General features: G+C 40.4%; 1 protein-coding gene across 1 annotated transcript in view; it reads right to left on the minus strand.

The window, feature by feature from the left end:
* Window positions 1–11398, minus strand: part of fancl (FA complementation group L) — a 33268-nt gene extending 21870 nt beyond the window's left edge. Inside the window, exons 1-6 of the mRNA XM_041947221.1 lie at window positions 11062–11398; window positions 10424–10482; window positions 10167–10227; window positions 9598–9654; window positions 9179–9276; window positions 888–984 (exon numbers count right to left, since the gene is read on the minus strand). Of these exons, the coding sequence (XP_041803155.1) occupies window positions 888–984; window positions 9179–9276; window positions 9598–9654; window positions 10167–10227; window positions 10424–10482; window positions 11062–11148 (459 nt within the window). The 5' untranslated portion in view covers window positions 11149–11398. The remainder of the gene's footprint in view (window positions 1–887; window positions 985–9178; window positions 9277–9597; window positions 9655–10166; window positions 10228–10423; window positions 10483–11061) is intronic.
* Window positions 11399–13996: the final 2598 nt, after the last annotated feature.

The following is a 13996-nucleotide window of genomic DNA, read 5'->3' on the forward strand; positions in this document are numbered from 1 at the left end:
AAGTTCCCAGAGACTAAAATTTTATATTCAAACTGCTACAAACAGTCCAAACCTCCAAGAAATTCAGCTTAAAAACATACAAAAAACAGCAGTTTGTAACATGCAAGAAGCTCAAACCAGAGAATGTTTAGCAATTTTCACTTGTTGGGGCCCTTGAGCCTATTAGAGGGAGTTAGCACCTAATGAGGAGCACTTTAATGTCACAGTAACTGAATTCATATAAAATGATCAGATTTGAGATTGAGAATGCAGAAATATATGTGAGCTCACTATGATTGCTAGAGAGTCTTGTCTAGATGCATCTACAATTCAATAATAAAATTAACCAAAACTGTTGTGTGTTCCTGAAATATCATTAAACACACTCTGTAACATGTTCTCTGGTAATTTGCAGACCTGTGACATGGAAACATTTCAAACTGCGCGTATTACAATATTTCAGCAGTCTGCATTCAGCCGTACCTACAGCAGGTAAAGGTTTTGTGTACTTCTTTCATTAGCAGCGAGCAGAGCCAGCAGCTATGCAGATGAGTGTGGGTGCACTGGTTTCCTCTATGCACAGAGGAAGATTTTCTATCATGCTGAGGTCTATGTGGAGATGTTTTATCTGTGCTACATCTCAGTCACAGCGGGTTATCATGTCTCTCCACACCCTCTCCAGTTTGACCTAGATTTAGGGGTGCAGATGTAAATCACTGATTTGCTATCAGCAAATTGAACATCCCATATGCGTTTGATGAAGTCAGCCTGTTTGGATTTAGATTGGCTATAGGTCAACGTCAAGCTTTGGAGTATTCCATTTGATGATGCATAATTTCCAGTGTGAAAATTCTCCAGCCCTTGCGGTAAACTCTGTGTTTCTGTGCGTAGACAAGAGCGCGTCTTACCTTAGACTTGAGTTTAATAGTGAGGATGTGCTGCCTTCCAGCGGAGTCCTCTGCCTCCAGTCTCAACGTTTGGAAGTCTGTGTCTATGAAGAGCAGCCTGGAGATGGACACACACAATAAACACAATAAATCAACATCCATTCACAGAGAAGGGTACACATAACTCTAAACTTACAGCAGCCATCATCCATCGTTAATCACAGCTGCAGAGAACAATACCGAGACAACTTCCATCATCTGCCTTTAGATTTATCAATGCAGGCACCAACAAAGTGACATTACATCAGGCTGCAGCTCCACAGTCATGCCCCAAAATGCCAGCGTATTAAGACAGGGAAGCTGCACCTCCTGATACATGTAAGTCTATCAAGGCAGGAGGTCCATACACAATTACAGTTATCATAACTCACTGGATCTTCAAGCAATTTTCAAGCACTTTGTTACAAATGCCAGACATGTATTCATCAGATAGGATGCTTGGTTTTCATACCAAAATCCTTTATGTTATGTAGATGGTGACAGTTATATTTCTGACAAATTTAGCTCTAATCTCATGTACAGTAAGTGTATAAAGAAGATTAATAAATAGCATTTTCAGCATCTTACTGATATATAAATGTAATTTAAAAAATGTGATGTTTTCATCACCGAACACAGGTTAGCTAAATTTAGCATCAGGACAGTTAGTGTTAGTTTAAAATAAAATCTGTATAATAATAATAATAACTCGGAACCAGTGAAATATTGTATGCGTGATGATCTAAATGTACTGAGATCTGTACTGCTCACTTGATGTGTAACATCTGGATGTTGTGTATAGCAAGAAGGTAAGCGTCACTGCAATTTACCATTATGGGCAAATAAATAAAATATTAGTCTGAAAACATTTCTCGTTGAGGTTTGGATGGTGCCCTGTAAGCAACATTAATGTCCTTTGCTTGTTTAACTGGTGAACTGCACTACTTGTCATTGTTTTTAGAGTTGGTAACAGATGTTTTATACTACCTGTGCTACAAAACTATCAACCTCTGTAGCACCAGTGCTATGTGCACAAAAACCTACAGCTCTGGAACTAAACTCTTCTCTAAATTCTAATATGCAGTCTTCCATAGCAAGTGCCTTTTTAACGCTCTAATGGAGGAACACAACAAATCACACATAACAAATCCAATCGTGCTGAGGCTGAGAGCATTACTTTCATGCTGAGTAACCACAGAAACGTCCTGGATTTTATGCTTTCTAATAAAGCTGTAAGCAAACACACGGACTGTATGTACACTCAATTAATTGCACAATAGTAACCAATCTGACATCACGTCACCTGACTGATGCAGAAGAACGGGAGTGAGTACACGTTTCATGACGCAATACAATTAGGCTTCAATTTTACACTAACCAGCAAAAACATTCAAAGACTGATTGTGATGAACAGAGGGTGACCAGACTTTTTGACTGACACCTAATTAAACCAATCAGGATCTTCCATGTCATGCCCACACTGCCACTATTTGAGTATAATAGTACCAATACTAGTATTGTACTAATAGAGTATGACTTCAGCAGTTGGATTGAAGCTCTCATAAAATTACATGTCTGCCGGTGACCTTACGATGGGTTCATATTTTCAAGCTCAAGTCGACCTGTAAATCAGACCCCTTCCTTCCTGAGCTAATTATAACCTATTGAGGCTGAGGACAAAACACTGTCAGATTTACTGCTGTTCCAGCACACTATGAGTGAGTCAGTTCCTCCCCCTCTCAAGTCCCTCTCTTGTCTACTGAGACATGAAGACTAAAGACTGATCTGAGACAAAGGATTTGGACAGTCCTCCTCCAGATTTACAGTACATTACGATGGACGCTCTGTGCCGAGGCTGACATGACTGTATATCTGCTGAGGATTTATGGAGTGTGTTAGAGAGGAGTGATGTGAGCAGTGTGCTTGGGAATGACACACACACACACACACACACACACACACTCACACTCACACTCACACTCACACACTCAGGGAAGTGATGGAATGATGGGAGACGGTGTCCGATGTGCCCAATTCATAAAAGTGTCTGCTCGCTCAAACACTTGCAATCAAACGCAGGCGAAGGGCAACAGTGCTGAAGTGTCATATGCACACGAACATCTACACATGCAAACACACAACATCGTGATGACTCCAATTCAACTCTGCGTCCCTTTCATGCATGCTAACCTGATAAAATTTCTGCTCCCACGCTTACTCACTTTCACGGCCTCTCATCGCTTTATCTCTAAACCATCTCCATATAAAGATCTTCCAAACACATTGCTCTCTCTGTGCTCTATCCTTCATAACACACACACACACATACACACACTCTTTAGGGACGCGTCAATACCAGTATGGGATATATATAGGCCAAAATAATCTAACAGCAGCTTAGAACTTCCTGAACAGATAATGCCCAGGTGACTTTATATCCTCAGGTGCACACATTTACAAAGAGTACAGGCACATAAAAAACCCATTAGTGCTAACAGCAATAAATACACAAATCTGTCAAGCAAGACCAGTTAATAGACCTATGCAAGTGAAAGAAGTGACAAGCATCCAAATGAACAAATCAATAAATAAGAAGTTGAATCGTTGAAATAAGGTGCTGGTGATTTGCAGAGTGCATGGATCAAAAGAATGCTGGTTCTCTCAAAAGGAAAATCTGTTTCTCTTTATCCTATTTCAGTCATGACACCTGAGAAAATCACTGCATATCCTTTATATTTCTGCAGTTACCAGTCTGTTAGACCTGACGGGTAAACCCACGGTACAAGGATTGTAGAAAGCCAAATATGTACTAGACATTATAACATTTGTTTTTTTCAAGGAAATAAATCTTTTACAACCTCCCCCTCTCACTGTTCTACCTGCAGGACACGAGCACTACTACTAATAGTATGGAAAGTTACACGAATATGACCATATATTGTATATACTGTATGTATTATGCTTGGTCAACAGCAAATTATCCAATCCAAATCAAGTACAAATCTGCTTATTGAATCCAAATCGTTTTGTATATTTTTCTGAATTTATTTAGGTTTAATGTCTCAAATTAGCAAATAACTACAGTTAAAAATAACTATAACTCAAACCTGTATTCAGAATGAGAATACTTTATTGATCCTCGAGGGGAAGTTGGGTATTCGCCTTTTGTTGGCCGAGAAGACGGAAACACTGTAGTCTTTTAACGGATGTCACATGATCAGCTATATAAAGAGGTACAACACTGCCGCTCTAGGCTAAACCCTACATTTCCATGCTGGCGATTAGACTTTGACCTTTTATAGTCATTGTGCTCATTTTCCAAAAGAAAGTCTGATGGATATATATAAGTACTCTAAAAGTATGGTATCCCCAGGACAGTGGATGTTAAAGAGTTAAGGAAATATAAGAAAGAAGGGCTGGCATAATAGTCAATTTCCAGGTGGATATCACAGCTGTGAACAATAAATGCACAGAATGCCACAAAAAAAGACATAATATTCAGTTGTGTTACGTACAGCAGGTATAACGCAAGTCACACCACTTATTTCATTTTGTATGAAGAGAGGACAACTCAGACCGTTACTCGGTATCAACCAACTTTTAAGGTTTAGTACTTTAGAAACAGTGCCGGCAGTGAAAAAGTCGCTGCATCGCTAACACACATTTCCATCTCCTCTCCTCCGAGGTCTCACACCCAGGGTAGCAGGGACTAGCTGCCGCCCCTACTTGGCCATGATGGAAACAGCATGACAGTCAGACGTCCCACTGGGAAGACTGATGGGAGCATCCCATTTGCAACTCCACAGCCAAGTGAGCTGCTTCCAGACAGTGCACACCACGCACATTTGTGCGTGTGTGTGTGTGTGTGTGTGTGTGTGTGTGTATGTGTGTGTATGTGTGTGTATGTGTGTGTGTGTGTGTGCGCATGTCTCAGTTTTTTTGGGTTTTTTTGTGTGTGTGCGTCAACGAAGTGATTAATGAATGGTGAGATCAACACATATGTAGTGCTCGTGTGTGTTGCATGCAAAATGATGGCATACACAAGGTACAGTAGAAGAAAGAGAGGACAATGTAATCACATGCAAACAAACAATGTACGGTCCATGCATATCAAGTGCACATAAAACAACATACAGTCTCACACTAATCTCAGCAAAGAGACATCTACATATACGTTAATTAGCTTGGGGGGGGGATCCATGTTAGAAAGCATCAAATCCCTCAGCCCTGTTTGGCCAAACAGAGCCCTGCAGTCAGAGAGCCAATATAACTGTCCTCAGAAGAGCAGCAACACAGTGTGACAGAGTGATAACACAGTGAGAAGAGACGACGCTCTGTATGTACACCAAGAGGCTGTGAACATGGAGTGCCAGCTGTGCCCGTAATGAGCCCCGAAGCTTCCAGGGCCACGTTTTGGGGCCACCGAGTGATGGCGGCTGACCTACTTGACCTCATTTTCCATTAATTAACACGTGGTATGCCATCTCCAGCCAATTAAGATGACCACACTCTCAATGCAGAAATGGAGACACGTGGATAGAGAGAAGAGAGAGACAGACTCACTTACCTGGTCCAATCAGCAGACAGAATTACAGCTGAAACCCCCTGGTGGCTATTAGCACGGCCCATACCAATTAAGACGCTAAGCGAATCTCGAGTGCTTTGGAGATTGAGGCCCACTGTGTATAATGCCTCCTAACCGTAAGACGACACTGTAAATGATGTTGGTCCCATTTCCAGCATAAAGCATACCTTCACCCCCCTTCTCCTATTACAACCTGAGAGTCTTCAATTAGAGCCATTTGCATTTTGCTAATATCATAATTGTAGCCATGGTCATTAATAGGAAAGTGGAAAATGAGTGTAGTAGTCAAGGCTTAATCCGAGCAGGGGGAGAATAGCTATCTTCCTACTAACCACCACTGCCCCCTCCTCCTCCTCCTCCTCCTCTCCTGACGAGTGGAGACGCCGGTATTAGCTGGGCCTGTCACCACACGTGGGCTGAGAGTTATTAAATGTGACCTGGATTTAACCATAACTCAATAACTAAAAATAAGGAAGTCATTAAGAGCCATTTGTTAATGTGGAGCTGTGTTGTTGCAGTCTCCAATCACTTTACACAGCTGGGAAAAACAAGCACTGCTCCATAAAGCTGTTTAAAGCAGCAGAGATTTCTAGTCTATCCACCTCGGCATGTTAATCTTACCTCTGGGAATAATACATGAAAGTCCAAAAAAATCTATAGCAATAACTTCAGTTTTAAATCAGAACTTTTCCTTGTGTCTGGGTTGTGAGTTGCTTACAACTGCTTATCTGTGGCCCACAAACTCTGAGGTTTATACACTTGAAGCTACAAAGATCTAGTGAGAAAAGGAAAACTAGAGTTGATATCTAGATCACTGAGAAATAACTCTCAATAACTTTTAGAGTATCCTGAGACCAAGGAAGTGGGGGTGGGAACATCACCCAGTTGTTGCCAATTGAAACAATTGCTTACATGTAGTGGCGATTTCATTCAGTAGCATTACAGCGATACTTTACTGCTGTGACACTCATCATAGTCACAACTACATCTCATCTTTAAGGACCCCCTTGAAAAGCAAGCAATAAACTTGGTGAAATAAAAATAAAATACAAGTCTGCAACTTTGCTTCTTGCCAGGCCTGCAGTAAGGGAAGGTAAACATGCCTGAAAATTTGCGCTAGCACTCCAACCAATTCATGTATAGAACATGAAATCTGAGCGCTGCTGGAGTTTTGGCATCCACACAGAAATAAAGCACCAAGCAACACTAAGTTAAGTTCACTTTCTCACTCGACCACTCTCTCGCACGCTCTCGCTCTCTTTTTCTCTCACTCCCCCTCCCTTTCAGCTGAGGGCTGGGGAGAGAAATAGATAGATTATGTCTGAACCAAAGCATACATGATTTATGAATATGCATGTGGACCATTTAGTTAACTAAAGATGGAAACAACTACGCATTTGCGGCAGTAATAGCAGAGAAAATGTAGAGAGATACAGACACTTACTGTTAACGACAGTTACTGGTGGTTGCTGCCTAACAGAGTAGAATTAAACTCAAATAAAATTTCAGCCTCAAAAGGGTTGAACAGTCACGAACATTTTCAGATAATCTGATCATTTTTGTGTTTGATCGCAGATACCTCATAATGAGTTGTAGGGCTGAAACTAATGACTATTTTGATAATCAATTAATCTGTTGATTATTACTTCAAATAATCTATTATTAATTGATTTAGGAGAAAAACACTAAATTGTATTATTTGGAGCATTTTAAAACACAAATGTTATTCCTTGGCTTGTTGCACAATGCTCTTTAAAAGATCCTGACAAGGCAAGTTAAATAAAGGGACTCTGGAGATGCATCCATGCACTGAGAATAAAAGGGAAATGTAACTAACAGTTTAACTATTTGATCAGATATTGCTTAAGTTTCTGATACGAAGATATAAAAAATTCACTGTTGACAGTTATTGTTAGCGAAATCTGCTATCTCGAGTAGATTTGTGTCCATTTTGGTGGACAAACACACAATACATGTTATTTCAAAAACAAACATAATAGAGAGAGATATGCTCTGTCTGTTTTATCTCCATTATGCAATGGATCAAGCTCTATCAGTTAGCTCTACCAAGTGTTAGCATTAAAATATAAATATATCAAGGGCCTGAAACAGAGAGAAAACAGATGGAAGGCATTTCTGTGCCTTCAGTTTGTTTTTAAATTATTAATGTTTTAAATTAAACTATTTTTAGAATCGATTTAGTCGATTAGTTGTTTCAGCCCTAATCAGTTGCTGGGGGGGGGGGTCTACACAGCGTGTACTGTTTACACAAACAGAGAAGACACAGCAAGTGCAATGACGACTGGATACGATGCAGTCTGCTACTGACAGCACAGTCTCAGCTGGATTTAAGTGATGCAGACTCTACTTCAATAAAATATCTCACGTCAACCTCTCAAATTGTAGGAAACAGGAGGTGTATCTAGCATGCACAGCAGCTCTGGTTAGGCTTGTCTGGATGATAAATTAACAATTCAACACAACATAACAGCTCAGCCTCATCTACTGGAATGTTTTATTATTTTAGAAACTGAATTTTAGTCACCAAGTGATGCTTTAGTTGGTCTGTCTGTTGTGGTAGTCTTTGTGTCAGATTGCATACGGCATACATGTATCCACAGATTACATAAACTAAACTGAATCAAGAAGTGGAGCATGAACATCACATTCGTGTTTTTTTGACGAAACATCACTCTCCCACACTGCGACTTCAGAGCAGTTTGTAAAAGTAATGAGCAGACAGAGCTGAGTGACAGCGGGTGCTGGAGGAGCCCTTTGTGTGCCTATGTGAAGCAGAGCTGAAACGACTAGTCGATTAAACAATTTGTCAATTAGCCGAACTACAGAAAATTAATCTGCAAAATTTTGATTATTAGTTAATCATTTAGAGAGTTCATTAGTAACAGACATCCCACTGCTTTTACCTCTCCACAGGCAGAGAACTGTCTGTGACAGATTCATCCCCGTACAGCTACGTTCATGTGTCAGTGGTGTGTTCTTCCTAGTCAAAACAACATTATTCCAAAGCAAAAACATTTTTCAATAAAAAATGACCAATGTTTGCTGGTTCCAGCTTCTCAAATGTACAAATTTGATTATTTTCTCTCTTTCATATAACGAACTATACCGCTATATCACAAACTGAAAATCTTTGTGTTTTGGACAGACAAAATACTGCAAATTACTGGGCAAGTTACTTTCTGCTCTACAAAACTGTGATTGGCATTGTTTCAATATTTGCTGATTTCCACACAAAATGATTGATTGCTCAGAAAATAATATGCAGAACAGTCTATCATAAAATCATTTGTTGCACCACTAATGTGAAAGTAATGTAGGGCTGGTTTAGAAAACTTCATGTAGGAAAACAAATACTCAGGAAAAAAATGACTTGTTGTATTACCACAGCATACCAATTAAGAGTTTTAAGAAATGCAAAAAAGAAAAAAAAATCATCTTACAATCAGCAGGAGCATCAGCAATTGGCAATCATCTCTTCAACTTTCAATAGTTCATGTAATCATCAATCAACACAAACAATAAAGGTGAGCTATCTGTCAAAGTGACATGTAGAGCTAGCAAACCCGATGGTCATGGCCAACTTTCCTAACATTTGACAGCTCAGGTGTTTAAGTTTATTTAAAACATGGTTCCAGATACAGTGTTAGTGCTCCTAGTTGTCACTTACTTGGCCCACCCAAGGGTCTCCAACTCAGAGATGAGTTGAGAGTAATACTGTGGAGGCGGGATGGAGCGGCACTCAGGAAAGCTCTTTAGACCCACTTCCTGCAACGACAGAGAGAACACTTCTTATTTAAAGCCCATATTACTATGTGCATCATCATAACTTCACCACTGTACCATTATCTTTCTAATAAAAGCAAACAACATAAATGTAGCAAAACTGAACCCAGGCTGGTAAGTTGTATGCCTTTGCTGGTGGCAAGCACATACAGTAGCACTTCTCTTTAATCTAATTTTAATATGCACATGTGAGCCTCACAATCAAGGCTATTCAGAGTGCCTGAAAGTTCCCATCTACTACTTATTCATAAAGCAACAATGTCAAAGTGACCGTGCTAACCACTGTGTCATTCTCCTCCTTACCAAGACAGTCTTCAGCTCCAGAATGAAACTGACAAGATCAGCCGACTGCTGCAGCCTCTGTGAGAAGTCAAACAAGAGAGAAAAGACATCCTTGAATGGGAGGATAATGAAGTGACACTGTCTATTTTTTTCCTCTAGCCAGCCATTCAAATCAAACACAGTGTTTGTGATTAATGGGGGCTGCCACCAGCTTTAATAATTAATGATAGCTTAAAGGCTGTGAAAATAATGAACTTTGCAGCCCGGGGTGAAATATCAATCTCATCCAAATAACCCTGAGGGGCCACATAACAAATAGGGACATTTTCCAGGCGATGTTAATTAAACAGTGAAAAATATTTTTCTCTGCTTGTGAGTGAGGAGAGCCTGATGGGTGACAGAGAGCACAAGAACGACTTCAAGAACGATGCACAGAGTACAAAAGAGCCAAGATGACATGACGAAAAATACGAAACAGAACAATCAACCTGATCTCAGGCAGAGCTGGCAAACACAACACAACAAAAAACAGTATGACACAATTTGCAGCAAAGTACAACACAGGATTTGGTGCTCCGTGTTCCGTTTACCTGCTTCACTGTGTGCTCATACCCACGCAACAGGTGCTTTAACTGCCAGCAGCAGAGCAGCCTATAAGAACAAAGTTATGGTTACAACAACAAGTAAAAAAAGAAAAAACACATTTCGTTTATGTAGTAGCTTATAGTTGGGCACACTCCTTAATGCCATACTTACATGAAAGCTGGGATGTAAAAGGAGCGTAATTTATGACAATATCAACATATCTGGGATAGGTGTCTTGTAAAGGTAAAATGACAATTCATACCTGGCCCGTATGAGTTGGCGATCTGGTGGTAGAAGTATTCTCATTCTGAAGTCTCGTTCCTGTGAGAATCAGAGCATGACTGTAAACCACGACAGGCACAAACATCAACAGACGTAAAGGAACACGTGGCCTGCCAAATTCCACTGAGAAATGTAACAATATAAAGCGTCTGTGCTTGCTGGCATGTGCATATTGGCTAAAGCGGCTAAAATCATTGCAGAACATCTGAATCCCCAGTATCAACTCTTAAATTCAGCATAACGTTCATTGATACACTGAACGTAACAAACAATCAATTGAAATGTGGCTTTTATAGTTGCTTCGTATTGTACTGCAGACATTATGTTCAGCAGACGCTAACACGACTGCAAACATGACTTAACGTAGCAGTAACGTAGCTTACATGTTGTGTCGTACCGTTAAAAAGTTAGCAAATCAGCAAGTGGGCAAACATGTTTTTCCAAAGTTCCCGAGTATAACATCTATGCCGAATTTACCAGTGGTACGTAGACATTCATGAAATGTCTGAGCTTATGTTCTACTACGCATGCAAATGTTTCCATTGCGAAGAATCATTAAATTGACACATTTTTGAATGAAGTTTGGAAATATACCCCACTGACACAAAACAAACTTACCTGGACTGTAATGAATCCGTCATAAACAGTTTTCTCCTTATTAAGAGGTAAAAGTAGTGGGTTGTCTTTTACCAATGAACTCTCCATCGTACTAACGTCTGTTTTAAAGTTAGGTTAGCCAAACTTTCAGTGAGCTGTCAAACCAGGACTGCTTCCTTAGCTAACGTTAGCAAGCCTGACAGGACAGACTAGCAGTAAACTAAAGATTTTGAAATTACCCGAAAGGCTGAACCACACATTTGAACTTAAATACGCCGCTTAATGCTGTTAAATTGCAGAATTTACCGAGAAGTCGTTTGGTTTTAGCCAGGACACAGTTCGCAAAGTTGAGCATGAAGCCCTCACATCGCGCCATGAAAAACAAAACATGCAACGTCATGAAGCTACCTTCAGGGACTCTTAAAAACATCGGAATTATGAGACAGACTCTTGTTGGTGTGACGTTTAAATGTCAACGTCTGTAAATACGTGTGGTATCACACAGCTGTCTATTCATTGTGTAACTGTCATTTGCAGTGATTCCAAGGCCTGTTTAGTCATCATTTGTGATGACCCAAATAACTTTAATGCAGTGTCTGATGGAGAACTTTTGCAAAAAGGTTTCTCTTCTCTTCTGCTAGGCTAGGTTAACGTAATTGTTTTATTATTGTGGTCTTTTAGTGTCACCTGCTCAGATTATTGTTCTTGAAAGTAGAAACTGTGACTGTGACTAACTTGTGGCCTAAATTTATGAGATCGAAATAGAGTTAAGGTATTGATAAGCGAAAGACCCATTTTTTCTCATAACAAAGGGGTATTTATGCAAATTCCACATACTCATGTCGAGGTGTGTCATCGACAGTTTGTAGAGAGCTGTCAATAAATCTCTTTCTCACTGTCTCACTTTCACTTTTTCTATTTTTGATTTAGGTGTTTAATTGCACAACGTTTCTTTCTATTTTACTCTGACTGGGATGGGCCTGCCTCATCACATGACGTAGCCCAGCTCAGTCTCATTCCCAGATCATCAAATACTGCTGCATCTTAGCATCTCTGAGCATCTGCATGAGACGGCTTTCAACTAACTCCAATGTAAACCCATCTGCAGCAATATTAGATGCTCAGAGCAAGGTAATGTAGTATAAAGAGCAAGAAAGTCCACAAATGGAGAAAGTCGGCGTGGATGAATGGATCAAACTAAACTAGCCAAAGTGTTGCCATTTTACAACACTGACCACATGTTAAAATGTGCTTTCTGGCGGGAAGGCTTTATGCATCGCTGGGATGAGAACGTTCTGGATGGCCTGAACAGTTACTCTGGGCAGCTAATATTGCTGTGGATGGGTTTACGTTGGGATTACTTGAAAGCAACGTGCACCCCATACAGATACTAAAGGGTACCTTGTGTGTCTGCATGAGACGCCGAGGGGCGTGACAGTATTTGACACTCTGGAAATGAGAAGAGGTTGTGTGGCTGTGATGCCCACCCAGAGCACAGCAAATGGTCTGCTTATGAAGGAAACTGGGTGCACCGAGTGTTAGATGAGGGACTGTGCAGGGCATGTTCACAAAAGTACATAAGGATTAATACTTTGGCATTAAATCCTTTAGTTTCCCTGAAGTCACCTCTCAACTGGACTTGTCACCATACTGTCTGTTTACTGCTGGTCTACAGCTGGACATTAGATTTCCTACGTTTCTTGTTCCAATCACGTGTAAAAGTTTTCTTAATCTCACTGACAGTATAGCCAATACAGTTCACAGTTCATACAGCTCACACTTAAACCGACAGGGTGGCAGCAAGGTGCAACTCTGCTGCTGCCAGCTAAACTTGATCTACTGTACCATACACTAAATGTTAGCTTCAAAGTGGTGTTAGTGCGGGTTGTTAATTTATGCTTCCTCGCCTGTGCAGAGATGTAGCCTACATGCTATTCTTGGAACTCAGATGTTTTCTTCTGCGTGGTAAAGTTTGGCAAACTGAAACATGTTTCAGCAATATTAACCCAGGCAGCATACTGTGTATATGTATATATATTATTTCACCAGCTACTCACTAAGATGCCTGTCTGTCATCTGGTGCTGGGCAGGTAGTGCGGAGCACAGTGGGCTAATCGGAGCTTTTGGTTGAAAGCAACTTGTTTGCTAGAGCGGCAGACAAGGTTGAGTGAACTAAAACAGTGAAGCTGCAGGACCTAAAGCTAAACGAAGGAGGTGAGAGACTCTGAAAGCCATCTGTAGAACTGAGGGGAACTGCAGATGACAGTTCTCTGTGGGTTCATTTAAGAGGGACACCTTTTACATCACACTTTTTTTTTATTTGTTGAGAAAAATTCATAATAATTAGTGCAGCTTTAAGACAATGGTATGGACAATGCTGAATGGGCAAGCTTTTGCTTTTTGGTCTGAAATCAATCTTGACTCATGCTTGACCCTCACTTGGACTTAACTTGATCTTGAAACTGCTCAGACTTTAAGAACCTTTGTATGCACAAAAAAAAAATTAATGCTAAGTTGATTTAAAGAGGGAAACAGTCAGATGGACACCTTATGATTCTGGCTCATGCTTATTGTCTGTTGCTAACTTGCATCCATCAGCCAGTGTCCTCCCTTATAACCAGTTTGCATGAAATTGCCTCAACATATGGCAAATGGAACTCCAGAGATATAACAAATTCCCATTCTAATCCAATCAAAACATGATTACAACAAAAGCACACTCCAACAATGCACACTTGTCCTTCAGTTTTCTTTTGAGCCCATATTCATTCGTGGAGCTGTGAGGAGAGAATAGGAATGTGTGATTATACTGTATAGAGCTGGTGAGGGGAGTGTGTCAAAGTGTGCATACCACACAATGTGCCTGGAGAGATTGATGTTTTTGTCATCCACCTGCTTCAAAGCTGTAAAAAGCCGGCTGATGCAAATAGAGAAACCTAGCCAGGCAGGCTCACAA

Source organism: Chelmon rostratus, chromosome 11 (genome assembly GCF_017976325.1).
Source record: "Chelmon rostratus isolate fCheRos1 chromosome 11, fCheRos1.pri, whole genome shotgun sequence".
Classification (NCBI taxonomy): Eukaryota; Metazoa; Chordata; class Actinopteri; order Chaetodontiformes; family Chaetodontidae; genus Chelmon; species Chelmon rostratus.